Genomic DNA, 18,860 nt, shown 5'->3' with positions numbered 1-18,860 from the left:
TACCTGCCTTAACTTCCCAGGTAATTATGGATAAATCTCATAACAAAGTCTCCTGTGCCCCTCTTCCAATGGAGCTTAGAAAGCCTAGCAGTGAGGGCGGCATGTACACATACACACACAAAGGCTTTTCTTGGATTGTTTTCCAGGGAAGCGCTGGGAGAGGAGCAGGCAGAAAGATATGTCTCTGAGATCTCGTATTGTGACCGATACCCTGCCAGGCTGCTCTGCTCGGGGCCCTGCCCCATTCACAGCAACAAAGCCTGATGGGGAGAGCGTAGCTGGACTACGTGTGGATGAGTTCCAGACCTAAAGCTCAGATTTAAAGTAGTGCAAATATACTTGCTCTGGTTATCTCACGAATTAGAAACATTAACTTTTCTTTTTTTTATCCCCTGGTTTGGGAAGCTTGAGTTCTGCTGAATTCAGCATCCTGAAAAGACAACAGTATCAAGTGACCTTAATTCCGTACAAAGGTTTTTCTGGTAGTGGAATCATTTATTGCGATATTGGGTAAAGTCAGCTCTTTGAGCAATTTGCCATGTTTTTGAAAGTTAAGTACGGTTAAAAAAAAATGTTTTTTTTTTACTTTATAATTTGTTGGACATCAAATTTAATATACACTTGCTCCTGCTTGGTCGGTGGCACCTTTTTCTTCCTGAGTTTTGTATGATTGCTTGCTCTGAGTAAAGTTAAGCTTCACGGTAGGTTTCTGGAAGGCTATTTTAATAAAATCAATGACAAGTTAACTAATACGAAGAGTATGTGAGAAGCCACATAACAAAAACATACAGCTTGACAAATTCAACAGGAACTGTAGAATTTTTTTAGGTGGATGATATTTTTCACGGTATTAGCTAGTTGGGAAGAAATTACTGGAGCACTTTGTATAATGTTAGAAATTATCCAGTCAATTGGCCCCAGAAGCATATTGCTGCTGCACAATGAACTATATTTCATGCTCTAGACCAGACCTAATCTTACACGAGTCAGTTTAGGATCGCTGCAGTCAGTGCAGAAATACCTACCTAATGGTTCACTCCGCTAATTGCAGTCATTTTCCAGAGGATAAATCCACTGCGGCAGATTAAATTAACTGGACAAGTTCAGCCCAGAACTTTGGCATCAAAAGGGTCATGCAACTGTCAGCACAACAGAATCCACACGGTGATTTGAAGTTTGTTATTAACCTACACAGTAAAACAGAAGCAGCTTTATTTTCCGTTGATGGGTGATCCTATGTTGCTTGAATGCCTGTAGATGAATAATGACTAGACGGAAGAGGTGATATTTGAATACTGTAGAAATGCCAACGATAAGAACAGTTTCAGTTAAGTGATGTTGGATTTGCTATAAACGACAAATGTTAAGTAGCACTTACTGTGTCTTTCTGGCTTTCTTTGTCCTGCTCCACAAACAGATGTTGCGGCAGTTGACACGAGGCTTTCTACATGTTATTTGCTCATCCTTCAGCTGTTTCACCAACAGTATGGTGATATCTCTTCTCAATACCCACTTTACAAGTTTTTTTTAATTATAATTCTGAAGTATGTATAATTCCAATCAATATTCAGTGTATTTTAACAATTAAGGGTGCCCTGAATTCTCTTAAATAAGTGTACTGAGCTAGATTTTTCTTAGAATGGCAAGAAAACCCCCGAACCATGTGCGTGTTTAAATCTTCGTGCCACTACCTACTGTCTGGATAGCTCGTGAATATCTGGCATGCAGAAGATGTGTTCCCGCGGTGCTCAGCATGCGGCGTAACAGCGCGGTAGTACTGTAAAATCATTTCAGAAGCATGAGAGGAAGCCACTGAAAACTTTAAGAGGAGCAAGTCTCTACAAAAAGCATAATACGCAGGAGAAAGTAGTAAGTAATGAACTGACATTATTCATAAGCTCAGGGATTTATGTTATTGTAATTGGGAATTACATGGAGAAGGAACGGTTGAGATGATTATAAAAGGAATGTTAATTCTGTATTTTAAAGACAGGCACGAACACCTGTAGATCTATTTAAAACTTGCCAGTCTAACAATTTTGCCTGCAAATAAATAAGACTCAGAGAGGACGTCTTTAAAACAGCCAAGACCTAGGTTGGAACATTTTGAAACGAACAGGACACAATAAGATGGTGGGACTCTGGGTTTTCCTTGTTAGAACCTCTACGTGAAAACACAATATACACCGCACGCATCCCTTCAAGCACCTGTAGCTTGGAGGTAGAAAGTCTAGTGACTTTGTTTTAGTATAATTGCCTTTGAATTTTTAAGGCAATGTAAATTAGCTTTTTGTAAGAAGAATTCTGTGTGTGTATCACCGTGCGCGCCATCAAAAGGCAGGAGAAATTTGCAAGATACATAGGAAGTCAGTAAAGTAATCTTCATAAAGTTTAACATGGTGGAATTTCTGATCCGTGTGTATTGGGAAATGAGAGTCTCCAAGAACGTAGCATATAAAAAATCTGATGCTTAAGATCATGTCTTTAAAGGCTGTATGTCGTACGTGGAGATGGAAGCAGTGACCTGTACTGTTATTCAACCCTTTCCACAGTAAGATCCTGTTTTTACTGACAACTTACTCAAATTGCAGTAATTGAGGCTGAAATTTTCTATGAAACTGCAGTCGAGGAGGAGTCATGATGTCAACGCAGCAATAATAACACACTAACCTCCTTGCAAAATAAGCCCCTGAAAACATGTTGACTTTCTCCCATCTTCGTTTCTCTGTGTGCCAGTTTGCCCTTGGAGGGATGCTATTTGCTTCTTGATGTTATTAAGATAAATCCATGCGTGTTTGTGTAGCCTTCTCGTACTATGCCGATGAGTGGTACAATAAGGCCATGACGAAATGAAGACTTTTGCAGGTAGTGTATTGTTTGGGTGCTAAGTGGCAGGCTAGAAAGCAGCACGGAGCAGTGGTACAACCTTCCCATCCGCCCAGCGAGGCAAGTCCTGGCGCTACCCAAGAGTCATCACTTTTGCACGTGTTTAAGAATATCCTCCTCATCATTCTTATCTCTTTGTTTCCTCATAGTGACTGTTGAAAAAGTGGAATTAAAGGGACTGGCACACAAGAAAAATGAAAGAAATGTTGAATATTCCTTTGAGGTAAGTCTTGGTGGACGGTTTGGTGGTGGTTTTTTTACTATGAAAGAAGGGAGGATAATACTTAAGGAGGAGTTACGTTTTCAAACCTTATTTTTAGATCCCAGAAACTGGTCTAGTGGAGCTCCTCGGGGATAGATGGTAGTCACATTTTTTAATCAATGATTTGGAAGTAATCAGAAATTGCTGTTGGTGAGTAGTTGTGGATGACGCAGTACGGGACACAGGCAAAATAAAAATATTCACTCTAATGCAGATGATTGTGACAAAGTATATATTTAGGGGAAAATACCACGCCACGCTTACAGAATGGATATCAACGTGCTGGAGTGCAGAAGCTGGAAGGAATTTAAATCTTCATCTGGACAAAGAAGAGAATTTAGGCTCCTAGGGCAGTGCTGCCCGTATGGGAAAAGAGATAGGACGGTCATTTACCTTTGCATTCGGCGCTGAGGGGAGTGTGAGAGTGCGGTGTATGCTTCAGGCGTTACTGGTTTTAAAGGGGGTGTCGAAGAGCACGGAAAATAACTATGGAAATTATTCAAGGCTTGAGCAAAATGCCATGTAGCGAGAGGCTTAAAGAACTTGACCGAAAGATGACTTTGATTGTCATATAAAAGCATTTTCAAAGGGAAGATCATGTTTTTTGGTAAAGGGGGACTTAATCTAGCAGAAAAAGGCACAAGAGGAACCATTGTCTGAAAAATAAAGCCAGACAAATTCAAACTGGAAGTGAAAATAGTTTCTTTGGAATGAAATTGGTTAGCCACAAGCTGGTAGGAGAAGTGGCTTCCCCCCCCCCCCCTCAGTTTTTACGCAGCTTTTGGAGGTTCAGTCATTGCTCGCCATTTCTCTGGAGGGATGACTTCATTCTGTGAAGCCTTCTGTTAACAGCGGAGCCTGGATTCTGGGTGCTGGCGAGAAAGAATGACAAACGGCTATTCTCCCATCTAGTTGGAACAACGTATTCCAAAATTTAGAATGCAAAGCCCAGAAAATGTCTTTGGTTTGCTTAATGAGGCAATGGAGCCAAACAGTTGGTGAGAAAAGGAGAACCCGAAAGAAAATGGACAGTAGAATTTCAATTACCTACAACTTTTACCCAAAAAAAAAAGGTTTTTCTTTAAAACTCCCACCCAAGTGTCAGTTCAGCATCTTCTTGTGATGCTGAGAGCTTTAACCTCTGCATGACTTGATTCATGGGTAACGTTCTGAATTGTCTGAATCCCGTGGTTGTTCCAAATGTCATCAATATTAGAAGAGATTTTTTCAAGGGGTTTTAAAAAACTTTCTGAAGTACGCAGTTGTCTAGACTCCACTTACATCTTGTGAAACATCTTTTCCAATTATAAATTTTTCTATAAATACCAGAAATTGCTTTTACCAGTATTTCACTTGACAGCTTGTAACTGAACGAACAGTACGTAGTTTAGCTGAGCTAATAAATTGCTGTTTGCTGGGTTAGAAACCCAACCATTAAATGTTTTGTTTGGGAGCTTGGGAATAGAAGGTCAATAGATAGAGCAGTTTAGTGTTTTCGGCATCGCTTGGCAATGCTATTGTTCCCTGCATTTACAGTTCACATTATTGTTTTATAAGTATTGAAAATTACAACGAGTTAGCAAAATATAAGTCGTAACAAACGTTGGGTTATTACAAAGCTAGAAAGAAAGAGAAACTTCTCCTATATTTTCTGAAGTTTCTCCTGAATTTAAAGAAGTGTTAGCTTATCACAGACTTTAAAAAACAAACAAAAAGCCCCACAGGCTTTGTAAAACCAGAAACAGTTTTCTTTCTTCTCCCCCCCCCCTTACTTTTTGTGTAACAGCTCTGCAGAGAGGAAATTCCTCCATTATGTAATATATTTTGAAATACTCTTCTCTCACCAGTCTTTTTGGCAGCATTCTGATGGCTGGAAAAACTTTGTGTATGTTTTCAGTTGTCATTGAAACTGGTGTCATGTGAGAAGATGGCCTCCTGATCCTTAACCACATCAACCCAGCTTCTTCCCCTGTAGAGCTGCTGAAGATCCATGGGCCTTCAAACGCCTCGAGATCCATGGGCCTTCAAACGCCTCGAGTAGAAATCTTAAGTCTGAAGGGACTTATTGTTGGCCGGTCTCGTCCTGATATTCTTCGTGCCAAGAAAGCCTGACTTTTGGCTCAGTTAAACTAATCATCTACCAACCAATAAATGCCTCTGCATCTAAGAATGCAATGACTTAATGCAGAAAGCGTATGGGAAGAGATACCGAGCTCTTTCCCGTTTCTGGGGCATGCACAAGATGGTGTCTAAAGAGCGAAGCTAGAGCAGGAGCTGCAGGTTTCCTTTCCCAGGTTTTGCCTTTTTTTGCAGCGGGGCGATTTGCTGCCATCTTCAACTCTGCGTGGCGTATGGAGTTGATTAATTATAAATAGGCACTGTTGTGCTGTGGCGAGCGGTTCGTATTGTACATCAGAGTCTACAAACCAGCTGTTTTCTTTAACAATAATAATAATAAAAAATTTCCATGACTTAGTAGTCTGTTTCTTAATACTGGATGTCTGCAGTGTGCAAGGGCTGTGTAAACTATGAAGTGCTTTTTTAAGCATTCAGAATAGTCGTTAAGTATAATAACAGCAAGAACTGGGCAACGAGGGAGGACTGAGTAATAGTTACTTGTGCACAAAAAAAGTTTTTCCTTATTGATGTCACACGTTACAAACTTCCTCGCAGTCTGTGGGGGATATTTGATACCTGTGATTGATCTTTTGGAACCAAACTTAAATCCCTGACTATTACTTACTAAACTGAATACTTTTTACTTCCTAAGGTCCTGTGGTCTGATTCTTCAGTGGCGACGGTAACCAAATCTTCCACTGAAGTGACTGAATTCATTTCAAAGGTAAAGGCGATATGAAAAATACTTTGAAAATGGAGCCATGTTTTGTCCCTGCCTGTAATTTTGTTTAATGACATTTTACAAAATGTACCGGCATAATACAGACAGATTGAATTTCATAAAATGTTTGACTTTTAAATTGCTGTGCCTTGAATCTCACGTGAGTAACAAGTCTTCTTTTCACCTGTTGTTTGTAATACCCTCCACCTTTAGCTATCTCAGCTGTATCCAGAAGAAAACTTGGAGAAATTCATTCCTTGCCTAGCTGGTCCAGATTCATTTTACTTAGAACGGAACCACATGGACCTGGAATCGGACCTTAGGTATGCTGAGGTTTTTTGTTGCGGTGGGTTTTTTATCTTGTCGCTTGGCTTTTTTCAGCAAGTGGAAGAAAGAAACAGGGAATAGAAATATTATGTTCGTATTCTAAATTACTTTCAAGAAATTAGAGCCTGATCCTAAGCATTATTTCTTGATGTTCTGATAATTCCAGTGCATAGGAATTTTTCAGGAACTCTTTCTCCAGAAATACAGATGGTAATAATATTCTGTATTAAGCTTCCTGGAGAACTGACATTTCCTCATTCTTGTTAAAAACAAATAGAGGATCATTGGCTTTGCAGAAACTTGCAAAATAGCCAAAACTGCTTTTAAAAAAAAACCCCAAAACTCAGGAAAAAGTAGTTGCCTGAATAATTACCCTTCTGTATTGAGGGATGGGCTGTGGGGATTGTTTTTTTTATTATCTCTGTTGCTTTAGGTTGTCATGGTGTTTATTTTACTTTATTTTCAAAAAGGTAGGTATGTACGTGTATGGTATAGCCATTAAATTTTTGGATGCCATTAACAGCTAAGCAATTTTTGAAGCCTTAGATAGTACCTCCTCACGTTATCACAATTCACCTGGACATTATCTAATCTAAAACACCATTTAAAAAGTCGTCACCTGTGGCAGGTCACATCAGTTCTCTCTTTCTAAACACTCAAATAGCTTTGCTAGGAAAATTTGAGGGACCTAAATTATTTTCAGCTACTACCATCTGTATCTATGCAAAGTATTACATGATATTTTAAAATACTAATCAACTTTTGTTAGGGCTTCGGCTAAACACCTATTTTCCCTAAGTCAAGACAGACTTTTGTCCCCCATCGGCAGAGCCACGGCGGATATTGTTTTTCCATAGTCAGAGCCAGCAGGTGCGTGCCTAGATTATTTTTCATGGCAAACAGCGTTAACATTTCAAACGGTTCCTTCTGCGCTTTGAGGATCGCAGCCTATTGAGGAGGATTAGGGCGGGTGAGAGAGGATGCGTGTTGCCGCTGTTTAGCTAGCAACAGTCTCTACAAATCTAGGTTAATAGAGCAGCAATCTGCGTTTACGCAGCAACGGTTGTATCTTTGGAGCGGAGAAAGAAGCAGTTCCATTAAATGCTGCGTATTTGAAAAATGCAGAAATGAACCGTGATTTTTCAAGGTGGAAAGCACATTCGTGTGTGTGTACAGTTGAATTATTTTTTACTCAGACTTTTTGAAAATGACAAATACAAAGATACGATCAAAATGCTCTCTTTTTTAAACAACTTCTTATACCTTTTCAGATTTGGCAAAAGGCAGTCAAGTTTGCATAACAACAGGAAGTCTAGTCATGTTGATAGAACACACTTTATACATTGCAAAGTTTTAGGAAATTGCCATTTTTTCGCCCTAAAGAGGCACAGCAATCCCAGGGAAAATGTGACGTAAGTTCTACAGCCTTTTTCCCTACACTGCCAGACTCTGCATCTGCTGTTTATCTCGAAGAGGAGAAAATTAAATAACAGATATATCTATATTTTATGGTTTTCAGGTTCATGAATTTGAAAGGAAATTTTCAAGTTTATATTTGAACATGTTCTGCCTTACAAGTGTTCAGTGTTCCTAAAATAAGCATCTTTACTGAAACACTAAACAGAGTGAAAGCAACACAACGGTAACACGTGTTTAAGTAGATTAAGGATAAGAATATCTGTGCGTTTCAAGTCTACTTTGCATCAGATTTGCGTGCTGTGATTAAGTTGAAAGGTCTTTTATGTTTTAGTTTCAAAAGTCAATTTCCAAATTCAATTTCCAAATTTCACGTGCAGTCTACAGTCATGATTGCATAGGCAGCTGCAAATCAGATATAACGAAACGGGGGGGTTTGTTTGCTTTTGATGAACATGCAGGTATTTGGCACCGTTACCTTCCCATGTGGTGAAAAATGACCATGTTAGAAAGTTCTTCAGCACTTCATCTCCTTCACAGCAACTTCAGAGTTCAAGTAAGTTTAAATGAAGTTTATACACGAATTTTTTTTTGTACTGATGCATGTTTCATAAACCGATGCCATTTGTAACTTCTCTTCCCTGTTTTTAGATCCTGGCAACCCTTCTCTTTATAAAGTGGGAACTACGCTGGGAACATCTGGAAGGTGAAATATTTCTTTTTTTTAATGTTTGTTCTGTTTAGTTGTAAAAACCCATTACATCGCTAATTATCTGTGTCCCCTTGGGAATTTATTTGAGTCTACGCTTTCATATTCATCTGTGGAAGATTTTAAGAAATTCTAGCCTTAGTGTGTGGTCTGCCCAAAACAGACAAATGATGAGAATATTGGTGTAAGGTACTAGCGTTCCTAGTGTTGTCATTTGTTTATTCTTGAAATGCCTTAAAAAAACACATAATAATAACTGCAGGAGCTCAGCGTGGGTAATTGCTTGAAGAAAAGTTTTGCAGTGAGTTGATCTCAAAGACAACAAAACTTAGGTAACAGAGTGTTTGCAAGTCGAAATATAACATGAGATAATTACTGGAAATGGAAGGTAGAATTGAGCTTCGGCTTCAAAAATGTAAAGGATATAAAATGTAACTGCCATTGGACCAAACTTTCGACAATTGTGACAGACTCTCTTGTCATTGGCGGTTATGAAATCATCAGCGGCTCTCTTATCCTAAGAAATTTGGATGTTGAGGGAAGAATTTGGGAAACCTTTTGACCAGGTTACATGGGAGACGAGATCAGACGATTGCGGTGTTCCTGCTGGCTGTAAAACCCGTGAACGCACATTCTAAGCAGCGTTTCTCAAAATGTTTAAAGCTGTAACTACTAATTGGCATCAACAGTTCAACGTTGAGCTGCAGCGATGGCTGATTTCTCTGTGATCTGCTGCTTAATGCATGGGTCGTAATGGTCTCAATCACATACTTAAAAGGAATCACGATCATCCAAATTGTAGGCACAGATCTGGTCATCCCCAGTCTTTGTGGGCAAAGGGAGACTTACAGCACCTCTGAAAGGGTTTTTTCTCTCTACAGCTGTTTGAATGTTTCCTTATACAGCAGGGATTTCCTTTCAGAGGGAGGAAGGAAACCTCTTCTAAGGGAGGTACAAGTCAGCCCTGGGAAAAGAAGGAAAGAAATTCTCTTGCCTTTTGTTAGGATTTAACAAACTCAGAACTCATTCTCTTAAGAGGCGATTTTCATTTTCTCCAACACAACCCAGAACCCTCCAAGGAGCCAATATTGTGGGTTATTTTGCCACTTCCACGTGTTTAAAAAAAAAAAATAAAAATCCACGGGATTATATTTGGGCGCCTTTTTAATAATGCAAAGCTGAACCACGCCCCTTCTCTCTAAACCTTCTCTTAATCACAGAGAGGTAGCAGAACATCTATTATCTGTGATTGTGGAAGGAAACCGCTGCTTAAGCTGAAGATAAGGCTTACTATTTGCTATAAATTGCACTGTTTTTATTGTGCTGTTGAACAGCACGGGTACAAATCAGTGCAGGTTTTACCAGAAATCCTGGACGAAGTGGCTTTGTATGGCCGCAGTAGCTGAACTCTGGGTGACGCCAATTCAACGTGCTAAATCAAATGATGTTACTATTTTGCAGACCTATATGTGGAGTGGCTGGCATTCAGTCTTCTCAGAATCACGTTCAGCACTCGGCTGCTGCTCCCGTTGCACTACCCCATTGCTCCCACGCGGGAGGTACCGGCTCCTCGCTGGCCTATCGCACCCCGATGGACACCTCTTCTTCACCCATGTTAATGTCTTCCAGTCCACAGACCCCTCAGACACAGGAGCAAAACGGGATCTTAGACTGGCTCAGGAAACTGCGGTTGCACAAATACTATCCTGTCTTCAAACAGCTCACGATGGAGAAGGTAGGGCAGCAGGTTTAGAAAAGGGAGGCAGCTTTTAAATTATCCTGATGTTCTCTAGCGCGGAGAGAGCTGCTGCAAACGTTTGTATTGAGAACTGCAGAAGTTCTTGGCAAACGCCGTGAAGGTTTGCACTCTCTTGAAGCAGTAAGGCTTTAATGAAAACCTTCTTCCTGTTTTCCATCTGTGTTGTGTCCGGGGCCTGGGCTGTTCGACAGCTGCCGCCTCTTTCAGAATCCTTCACCAAATGCTTGAAGATCCGCAGGAGCTCTGCTTTGGCTCCCCGCTCATCTCTTTGATGTGCAGTAGAGAACGAAAATTTGGTGATTTTTTTAAAATTTCTCCTTCTAGATTGATTTTCCTCCCAAAATATTTGGTAATCCTTAGATTCACGGAGATTTTGGATGTGAACATTAGCGTGTGCACACACCTGCAAGTGAATGTGAGGCTTTTATTGTCTGCAGAAATTCCAGTGGAAAAATAATCCCTTATGTACGTGCATAGAAAGAGTCACAAATGATACCTACGTGTGCTGGATTTTATCTAAATAGAATGCTTTTACAGCATTTCCTCAGCTCCGGCTGTAAAATGCCTGGCCTCTTACTGTCTCCTAGCCTTGAACGCCCTCCAGTGGACTAAGTGCTGAGGTTGAGCCAGTTCTAAACTGGGGTGGCTTTGTGCTGCTTGTAGTATGGTGTATGTATTTAATTATAATCTGTTACCCAAGTCTTCTCGCTTGATTTTCTTCATTACGTGAGAGGAAATACATAGTGGGTTTTTTCTTTAATAAAGTAGCAAACCTGCACGTACTGTAGTATGTTTTAAAATAGCATGTATTGCTGTGCACACTTTGCTGCCTTTAATTTTTATTCCATTCTATCATAAATATGATTTTCATATTCTGTGCCTGTATTTCACTATAAAATTCAATTTTGCAGTATATTTTCCAATTAAACTGATGAGATGACTGCACATTGATTTCTGTGCTAAATGACACAACTAGGAAAACCAGAGTGATTTTTTTTTTTAAGAGAAACAGATCCTTAAACTCATTTATAGCACAAAGTTCTATTTTAACATGTAGAGGAATTACTTCATCTTTATTGTGAATAGTTAACATAAGCACACACCTAATTAAATTTAATCTACAGATGTTCCTTCATGCCAGTCCCCCACACTTTTATTCTACACCGATTCTATAGTTTAAAACTGGAGTAGGGAGTTTCTTTGAATTAACGTGTTAAAAACCAGCTCTAAAGTTGCCTTTCAGAATTGATCTTTACTGAAAATATAAATAAGAATGTTTCAGGCTGTCAAACTAAGCACCTGTTTTTTCTTTACAAGTTTCTGAGTCTTACTGAGGAAGATCTGAATAAGTTTGAATCCCTCACCATGGGAGCAAAGAAGAAGCTCAAGACCCAGCTAGAGTTGGAGAAGTAAGTGATGGGGGAAAACTCTCTTTTTAAGCTCAGAAGATACTTCATGCAAGTTTTACAATGCTCTTCGCTTTCCAGACCATGAACCTACCAGGATTCCCACCTGTAAATACGGATAATGCTTACCTCCCTTCCTCTGCACTTGTGTCAGTTACTTTGAAAAGCTCTTGAAGCGGGTGCTTACTAGATAGTATTTAGGACTTAGTGGTTTATTGCAGCCTTAGGATTAAGGCTAATCAAACGTAAAGAATTTATGAACTCCCTTTTAAAAGTATATGGCAACCCAGTTGTAACATGCGTGCCTGTCTTCACCTGTCACGTGGACAGCTCTTCTAAGGAGGGAGACGTTTTTAAAATAATTTACAAAAGATACATACTGTTGCTTAGGGTTTTGGTTTTTTTTTAAACTTGTGTAATAGGTATTGTAGATTTAGATTTTGGGTTTGCCACCTTGCTGAGATTCATGGGGTAGGAGGGAATCGGCAAGCAAGCCGCTGAGCTGGAGGGTTTGAGAGCTCAGGTGACGCACACGGAAAGGCAGGATGCCCAGCAGGACTTTTTCTTCTTAAGACCTGACAATTTTTTGGGCTTCCAGCCAGCGCAGATGGAGCACAGCTACTTCGAGAGCCTCCTTGGTGTCCCGCGGTGACCCAAGCGGTGGCAGCGGCAGCCGCTCAGGCCTCTGCTGACTGCCGGGGCTGGGGTGCGGGTTGCCAGATGACACCCATACAGGATCTGGACTTCTAGCTTTGTATGGGGACAAACCACTGAAAATCAGGGCTGTTGCAGGTAACCCTGGGCTCAGGAAGCCCAAAGCTTTAGGTGGTGAAGGTGATACAAAGAAGGGCAGCGCTCGGCGTAATATTAATAGCCCTTTGGAGAAAACGACGCAACAGATTGTCCTATTTTTTGTATCTCCACTTAGAGGGAAATGTTTATTCTGAAGCTACTGCAGTTACTGAAAAAGCAATCAAAAACTCCAAATCCATGCCCATTTATCAAAGCTCCTTGACAGTATTTTTCATCGGTCTTAGTTTTTCCAGAGCGTGTTTGCAAAATGAAAACTTTGGACTGCATTTGGCTTCTCTTTGGTTTTGGTGTGCATGGCTAGGTTTGGGACAGGCTTACGTAAGGCGTGACGGAATTTAGTCACCATTTGGTGATGTTTTACCTTGTACAAATAAGAGCATTAGCATTGTAATCAGGTGGCAAATAGTCCAAATGTAACTGCTGGCAAGAAGCTACGGTCAAGATTGATGCCATTTCGAAATGTTTCCATTTGAAATTAGCATAACGTTTTAGTGGCTTATTTAGCGGGCTTTGTCTGCTTCAGTTTCATTCAGAAATGATTCATCTGTTGTGCTTTAGCCAGTTTTTGTTTCTTCATACCTTTTTCCATCACCCTCTAGAGAAAAATCGGAGAAACGGTGCCTAAACCCCACAACACCTTCTTCAGTTACCAGCAGCGGTGTGGCGAGGGTTCCCCCTACTACGCACGTAGGACCTATCCAGAGTATTCGTGGCAACCATGCTGCAGGTAAGAAAGAGGAGCAGAGGACGCTGCTGTGCTCTCAGGGCTGAATACGTCCGGGCACAGGAGCGAGCTCATTCTTGTGCTGCTTTTTCACCAACCTGTCATAAGCTTTATCTTCCAAAATGCCATCGGCTGAATAGGGGGCAATCAAAAAGTCCGATTCCTGTGTACATGGAACGCAATAAAAAGTAGTTTTCTCTTGACGGCTTCCACGTGAATGGCTGCAGCTAGTTACTAGTTACGCCTCCAGACTCCTGCTTCTTAGCCGATGCGTATCTCTGTACATCTTGAGCATTGCTGTATGATAGGTGGTGTGATGAAACAGTTGTAATTAGCTCCTGTCGAGTAGGGGTTACCGCTCCTGTTTGCGTTCCCTGATTGCTCACACACCCTTTACCTGCAGAGCTGCGAGTGGACGTGGATCAGCCAGCCCACCCACTGCCCCGGGAGGGCAGCTCTTCCGAGTACTCCAGCTCTTCTTCCAGCCCCATGGGGATCCAGACACGGGAAGAGAGCTCGGACAGCGCCGAGGAGAACGAGAGACGTAAGCAGAAACAACCGAAGAGGGTGCCTGTGTTGCCTGGCTTTGTCTGGTGAAGCAGTTGTATTTATAGATGTTTCTGTCCCTAGGTTTAGAGATTCACTTAGACGGTTCGGAAAAGGAGAAGCCGGTGATGTTACTGAATCACTTCACTTCGAGCTCTGCCAGGCCCACGGCTCAGGTCTTACCAGTGCAAAACGATGCAGGCTCCAATCCGTCCAGCCACCACGCTCTGCCAATGCAAATGATGTCAGCGGGCTCTACTCATATCACCCCCATTCGGATGCTAAATTCAGTGCATAAATCAGACCGCGGCAATGCAGACATGAAGCTACTTTCATCGTCTATGCATTCACTTTTATCTTTAGAAGAAAGAAATAAAGTTTCTCCTGGACCTAGGGGCAGCATAAAAATGGAAAAGAGCTTTGGAAATGCCGTGGTGGATGTAATGTCTGCATCTTCTCCCCACCAGCCCTTGCAAGTGCTGTCAGGGGCTGCTGAGAACAGCTCGCCCACGTCTACTATTAACTTTGGTCCTCGAACCAAAGTCGTACATGCTTCGACTCTGGACAGAGTGATAAAAACAGCTCAGCAGCCAGGATTAATAGTAGAAACGAGTACTGCTGCCACTGTAACATCCAGCACAGTCTTCCACGTGGCTCGTCCACCCATCAAACTCCTGGTGTCTTCGTCTCTTCCTACTGATTCTGCCATTGCCGGACAGACTTCCTGCTCCAGTAATATGCAAATAACGGTGTCCCCTGCAATAATAAATCCCCGGACTGCTCTGTACACAGCCAACACCAAAGTTGCCTTTTCTGCAATGAGCAGCGTGCCAGTGGCGCCAATGCAAGGCAGCTTCTGCGCCAACAGTAACGCCGCCTCCTCCAGCAGCCACCCCCCCACGTCATTTGCAACCATGGCGAATTTGCCCAGCTGCCCCGCACCCAGCTCCAGCCCCACGCTCTCATCCGTTGCTGAGAACAACTTCTACAGCAGCAGCAGTAGCAGCAGTAGCAGCAGCAGCAGCAGCGGCGGCGGTGGCGGCGGATCCGCAGGGAGCATCCCGGTACCAAACCAGAACCATCACCACCATCACCACCAGCAGCAGCAGCCGCAGCCGCCGGGGTGCATGGTGTGCAGCTCCTGCGGGTGCAGCGGGAACTGTGGTTCGAGCGGTATGACCGTCAGCTACGCTAACTATTTCCAGCACCCGTTTTCAGGACCTTCAATGTTTACTTTTCCGTTTCTGCCCTTCAACCCTTTGTGTAGTAACGGCTACATCAACACGCAGCAGTACAACAGCAGCACGACTTTCCCCGTCGTCCACACCGCCTACAACAGCGGTTTAGCACCGGACTCGGTAATGACTGGGCAGTCGACGTTTGCGGTACCGCCAATGCAGAACTTTATGGCAGGGACAGCAGGGGTGTATCAGGCACAGGGAATGATGGGAAACAGCAATGGTTCGAGTCACAAAAAAAATGGGAATCTCTCCTGTTACAACTGCGGGGCCAGTGGTCACAGAGCTCAGGACTGCAAACAGCCTCCGATGGATTTCAATCGACAAGGTAAAAAAGCAGGTGGAGGGACGGACGCGGGACGTGGCAGAGCGTTGCCCTTAGCCAAGGGGAATGGCTGCGGGCCCGAGGGCTGGAGGGACTGTGATGGCAGTACCATATCTTTTAATTTCTGACTTGCATAAAAAAAAAAAAAAAATCTTGTTCTTGAAAGCTGGTGGGTTTGAGCTGGGTTTCCGAAAGTTGAAACTTATTTTTGTGCAGACCCAACACGAGGATGGGGCCCAGGTAAGGCCCTGGGTGAGCCCCGGGTGCTCTGCAGGGCTTGCACTGGTTTCTGGAGCAGGGAGAAGTTGGCACGGAGGGAGGAAGGGAGGGAGAGAAGGAGCTTCTGCGGACAGATTGCAGAGGAATTGGTTTTGCCGCTTGTACCTTGTCATCCAGGTCGTCTTTGGTGGTAACTGCAAGTTCCCCTGGAAGTTTACAAACTGAACATCCCTTTCCCTTCCTCCCCAAAACAGTAACCTAAAGGAAGAATTACTGTTCAAATGCCCGTGAAGGTCCCGTGTTTGCTGCCGTACTTACTTTGTAGGGCGTGTTGCTTACGTGGTCACAGCACGGGCTTCTCCAGGAGAGAGTCAAAATCCTTAATTCCAGGCAGGAAACAACTGAGAGAGAAATGTTACTTTACCGAGAGCAGCTTCTAATCCCATTTTTCTTTCTTATTTGTGTTGACGTGCTGTGTTGAGATAATTTGCGTGTAGTGTGGGCTTAAAAAAATAGGAATTTTTGACTGGAGCGAACAGCACTGAGGTCTTGTATTTTATATTGTGTCTTGTCTGTAGCGTATGTCCGTAGGTGTTTTTATGCGGTGCAGACAAGGTCTCTAGTATTTGACCACTGTAAATTAACACGTGACTGGTTTTAAGGCAGCAATTTACAGTAGTGCTAAAATGTAATTAATTAGTGGAGTTTCTGTGGCTAATATTTTGATAGGGGTCAATGGGGAAGAAGTGAGACCGTCTAGTCGGTCCTAGTTCGGAGAATTCAGAACCTTCAGTCTGCCGTCTTTTGAAGCTGAATTTCATTATTTCATTTCATTAATTAAATTTCCATTTAATCTATCCCAAACAAATTTTTACCAGCCCTAAAACTCCATTTAAGCCGGTGACTTCTGCCCTGTGAGACTAGCCTTTGCTTTTCCCCTCCGCCAGCTGCGGGCCCGTCCGTGTCAGCCTCTTCCGCAGCTTCACCGGAACAACTCATAAGGTTGTTCCAGAAAGTTCTGAGATGTGACGGGTGTGAAAAGGTTGACGTTGCTTAATTCTTCCGTTTCCTCTCCCCCAGGTACGTTTAGGCTGAAATACGCTCCTCCCTCTGAAAGTCTCGACTCCACAGACTGATGTTTTATCATCTGGCGAGAAAAATACTGTAAGCCATGGAGATATAAGGAGATTGAACTACAAAACTGAGACGTCCAGTTGCTGTTAAGCTTAATGTATTTTTTAATCCAAAGGTGCTTTACTTTATTAGACTAGGTAGAAAATCTAGCTTAGGGGTGCGTCAAACCCATTTTTGATTGCCAAATTCAAGCTTGGATCTTGTTGTTGGAACTTCTGACCGCGTGTCACGGGCCCGATGCGTGCTGGAGCTGGATGGATGGTGGAGCTGGGCAGCTGCATTTTCTGTTGCAAATACGACCACCGACGGACTTTTTTTTTTGCCGGAGAATGTTGCCATATGTGGACTTTCTAAGGTGAAACGTCAAACTCCAGGGCAGCTACATTCTGAAGTGGAAGCTGGAGGCTGAAGGTAGGAGCGGCCGTTTGCCGGAAGGACTTTGGCGCCCCTGGGCTAGGTAAAATGTCTACTTTTTTTCAAAAGTGATCAGGCACTAATCTCTGGGATTTTTAAGGATTGCACTACAGAAGAATGTAAAACTCTTCAAGCTTTCTGCACTTTTAGCAGACGGTGTCACTCTGAGACCAGTGCAAGAGGCAAAGAAGTTCCAACTTTTAAAAATTGGCACCAGCAGGCTACGTGACTTAACGACACAACACAAACCTTAAGTCAGTCTCTCCGTTCCCTTCCAAAAGAACACACACGGCAGTTTCGGTTCCTTCCGGAAACAAACTTGTGCTTCGTTGTCTCACTGATGACTAGATAGTGCTGGGCTCCCAGCGGCGGAATAAACTTAGTGTCCAAGGGTCCAAGTCCCAGAGACTCCAGAGGCATAAAGGCTTCAAGGATCTTTTCCTGTAATACACAAAACAAACCTTTACGTCCTGTTACTGTACATAGGTCTCTTTCACAGAAACCTTATTATTCTGCTTTTGTAAATGAATTTTAAACCATCCTTTAAAAAAAAAAAAAAAAAAAAGACCAACTCTGGCAGCAGAGTTTGTAAGCTTTTGCTTTACTTTATATAAAATAAACCCTTTGACTCCTACCCCAAGGCTTTTGCTACAGGATTCAGACGTGGTAGAAGTCAAACATGTAAAAGGTAGTAAACTTCATTATTATCAAGACTTTGAAGGATTTATCGTCAGCCTCCTTCGTTGCAATAGATTGTAGATGACTAGCTTTGGTGTTAACTACTTAGCGTACATAATTTGTGGGTGACAAATCTAAATTAGGACTTGAGAGGAAGCCAAACAAATCTCGAACTGCTAATTTGAAACAGTTTGGTCCTGTCTGGTTGAAAGAAGATACTAATCCTCGTGGCTCACCCGAGGAATTTGACAGCGTCAAATGGGTGAGGCCTTCTCCTTAAAAATGTCTGACAGAGAGATATTTGCATATTGTAATTTGGAAGACACCTTTAAAGTCTGAAGCCTTGTTTACACTTGGAGGTATTTCTTACACCGGTTTAGACCGCACCAGGACGAGCAGTGTGTGTGGTGGCGCAGCTGGCTTTGGCTGGGAAGCCAGGGAAGCCGTACCCGAGGAGGAGGTTTGGAGGCGGCGCGGAGCTCCCCGAGGAGATGGGCCTTAGCCGTGGAATGGCAGCGTGAGGGGGAAACGCGGTAGCTTTGACAGCCGAGACCTTCCTGGACCCACCTTCATAGGAAAGAAATGTTCTGGGCCATCCTTCGGGCGGGCGGGCAGGCGTCAGCCTCGCCGGGGAGGCAAGCGGGAGGACGGAGCATCACCGGAGAGAGATGGCCAGACGCCAGGCTCGGTCCAGGGAGCGATCTGCAGCTCAATAGCGCGTTCGGCTCCGTGGAAACCAAAATCTGAATTTGCCTAACGTTTGGCTTAAAAAAAAAAAAAAAAAAAAAAAAAAACAACCAAAAACCCAAAACAATAGATTTAATTTTGCTTCCTATGCAATGAAAAAAAATCAAAAACCGAATCCGATTTGTGTGTTCCCAGCCCAGCCGCTGTATCGCGCACCCTGGTGACAGGCGGCTGCGCGCTCTGCCGGCGTCGGAGGAGGTTACCCCTCTCCCGAGGAACAGCCTTCAGACCCACAACACTAAAGCGATGAAAACTGACAATGCAATTTACTTTGCCTTAATGAGCTTGAGACAATGGTAGGAACAATCTGTCATACTGTATTACGCTGAAGGAAACGTGCAGTTTTCAGTGACGACGTTTACGATTTACAGCTTTGAGGGTCTCTCCAGTGGCCTGGAACATGTGCTGAAAGCCAAAC

At 42.8% G+C, this 18,860-nt stretch overlaps 1 protein-coding gene across 1 annotated transcript in view; it reads left to right on the top strand.

Moving 5' to 3' along the window:
• Window positions 1-18,492, top strand: part of ZCCHC14 (zinc finger CCHC-type containing 14) — a 54,045-nt gene extending 35,553 nt beyond the window's left edge. Inside the window, exons 3-13 of the mRNA XM_063334788.1 lie at window positions 3,036-3,109; window positions 5,919-5,990; window positions 6,201-6,310; window positions 8,192-8,286; window positions 8,382-8,436; window positions 9,901-10,174; window positions 11,516-11,607; window positions 13,017-13,144; window positions 13,545-13,685; window positions 13,772-15,253; window positions 16,550-18,492. Of these exons, the coding sequence (XP_063190858.1) occupies window positions 3,036-3,109; window positions 5,919-5,990; window positions 6,201-6,310; window positions 8,192-8,286; window positions 8,382-8,436; window positions 9,901-10,174; window positions 11,516-11,607; window positions 13,017-13,144; window positions 13,545-13,685; window positions 13,772-15,253; window positions 16,550-16,605 (2,579 nt within the window). The 3' untranslated portion in view covers window positions 16,606-18,492. The remainder of the gene's footprint in view (window positions 1-3,035; window positions 3,110-5,918; window positions 5,991-6,200; window positions 6,311-8,191; window positions 8,287-8,381; window positions 8,437-9,900; window positions 10,175-11,515; window positions 11,608-13,016; window positions 13,145-13,544; window positions 13,686-13,771; window positions 15,254-16,549) is intronic.
• Window positions 18,493-18,860: the final 368 nt, after the last annotated feature.

This window comes from Chroicocephalus ridibundus, chromosome 4 (genome assembly GCF_963924245.1).
Source record: "Chroicocephalus ridibundus chromosome 4, bChrRid1.1, whole genome shotgun sequence".
Lineage (NCBI taxonomy): Eukaryota > Metazoa > Chordata > Aves > Charadriiformes > Laridae > Chroicocephalus > Chroicocephalus ridibundus.
Note: the sequence above shows the minus strand (reverse complement) of the source record. Positions and strands in the feature narration are given on the sequence as shown.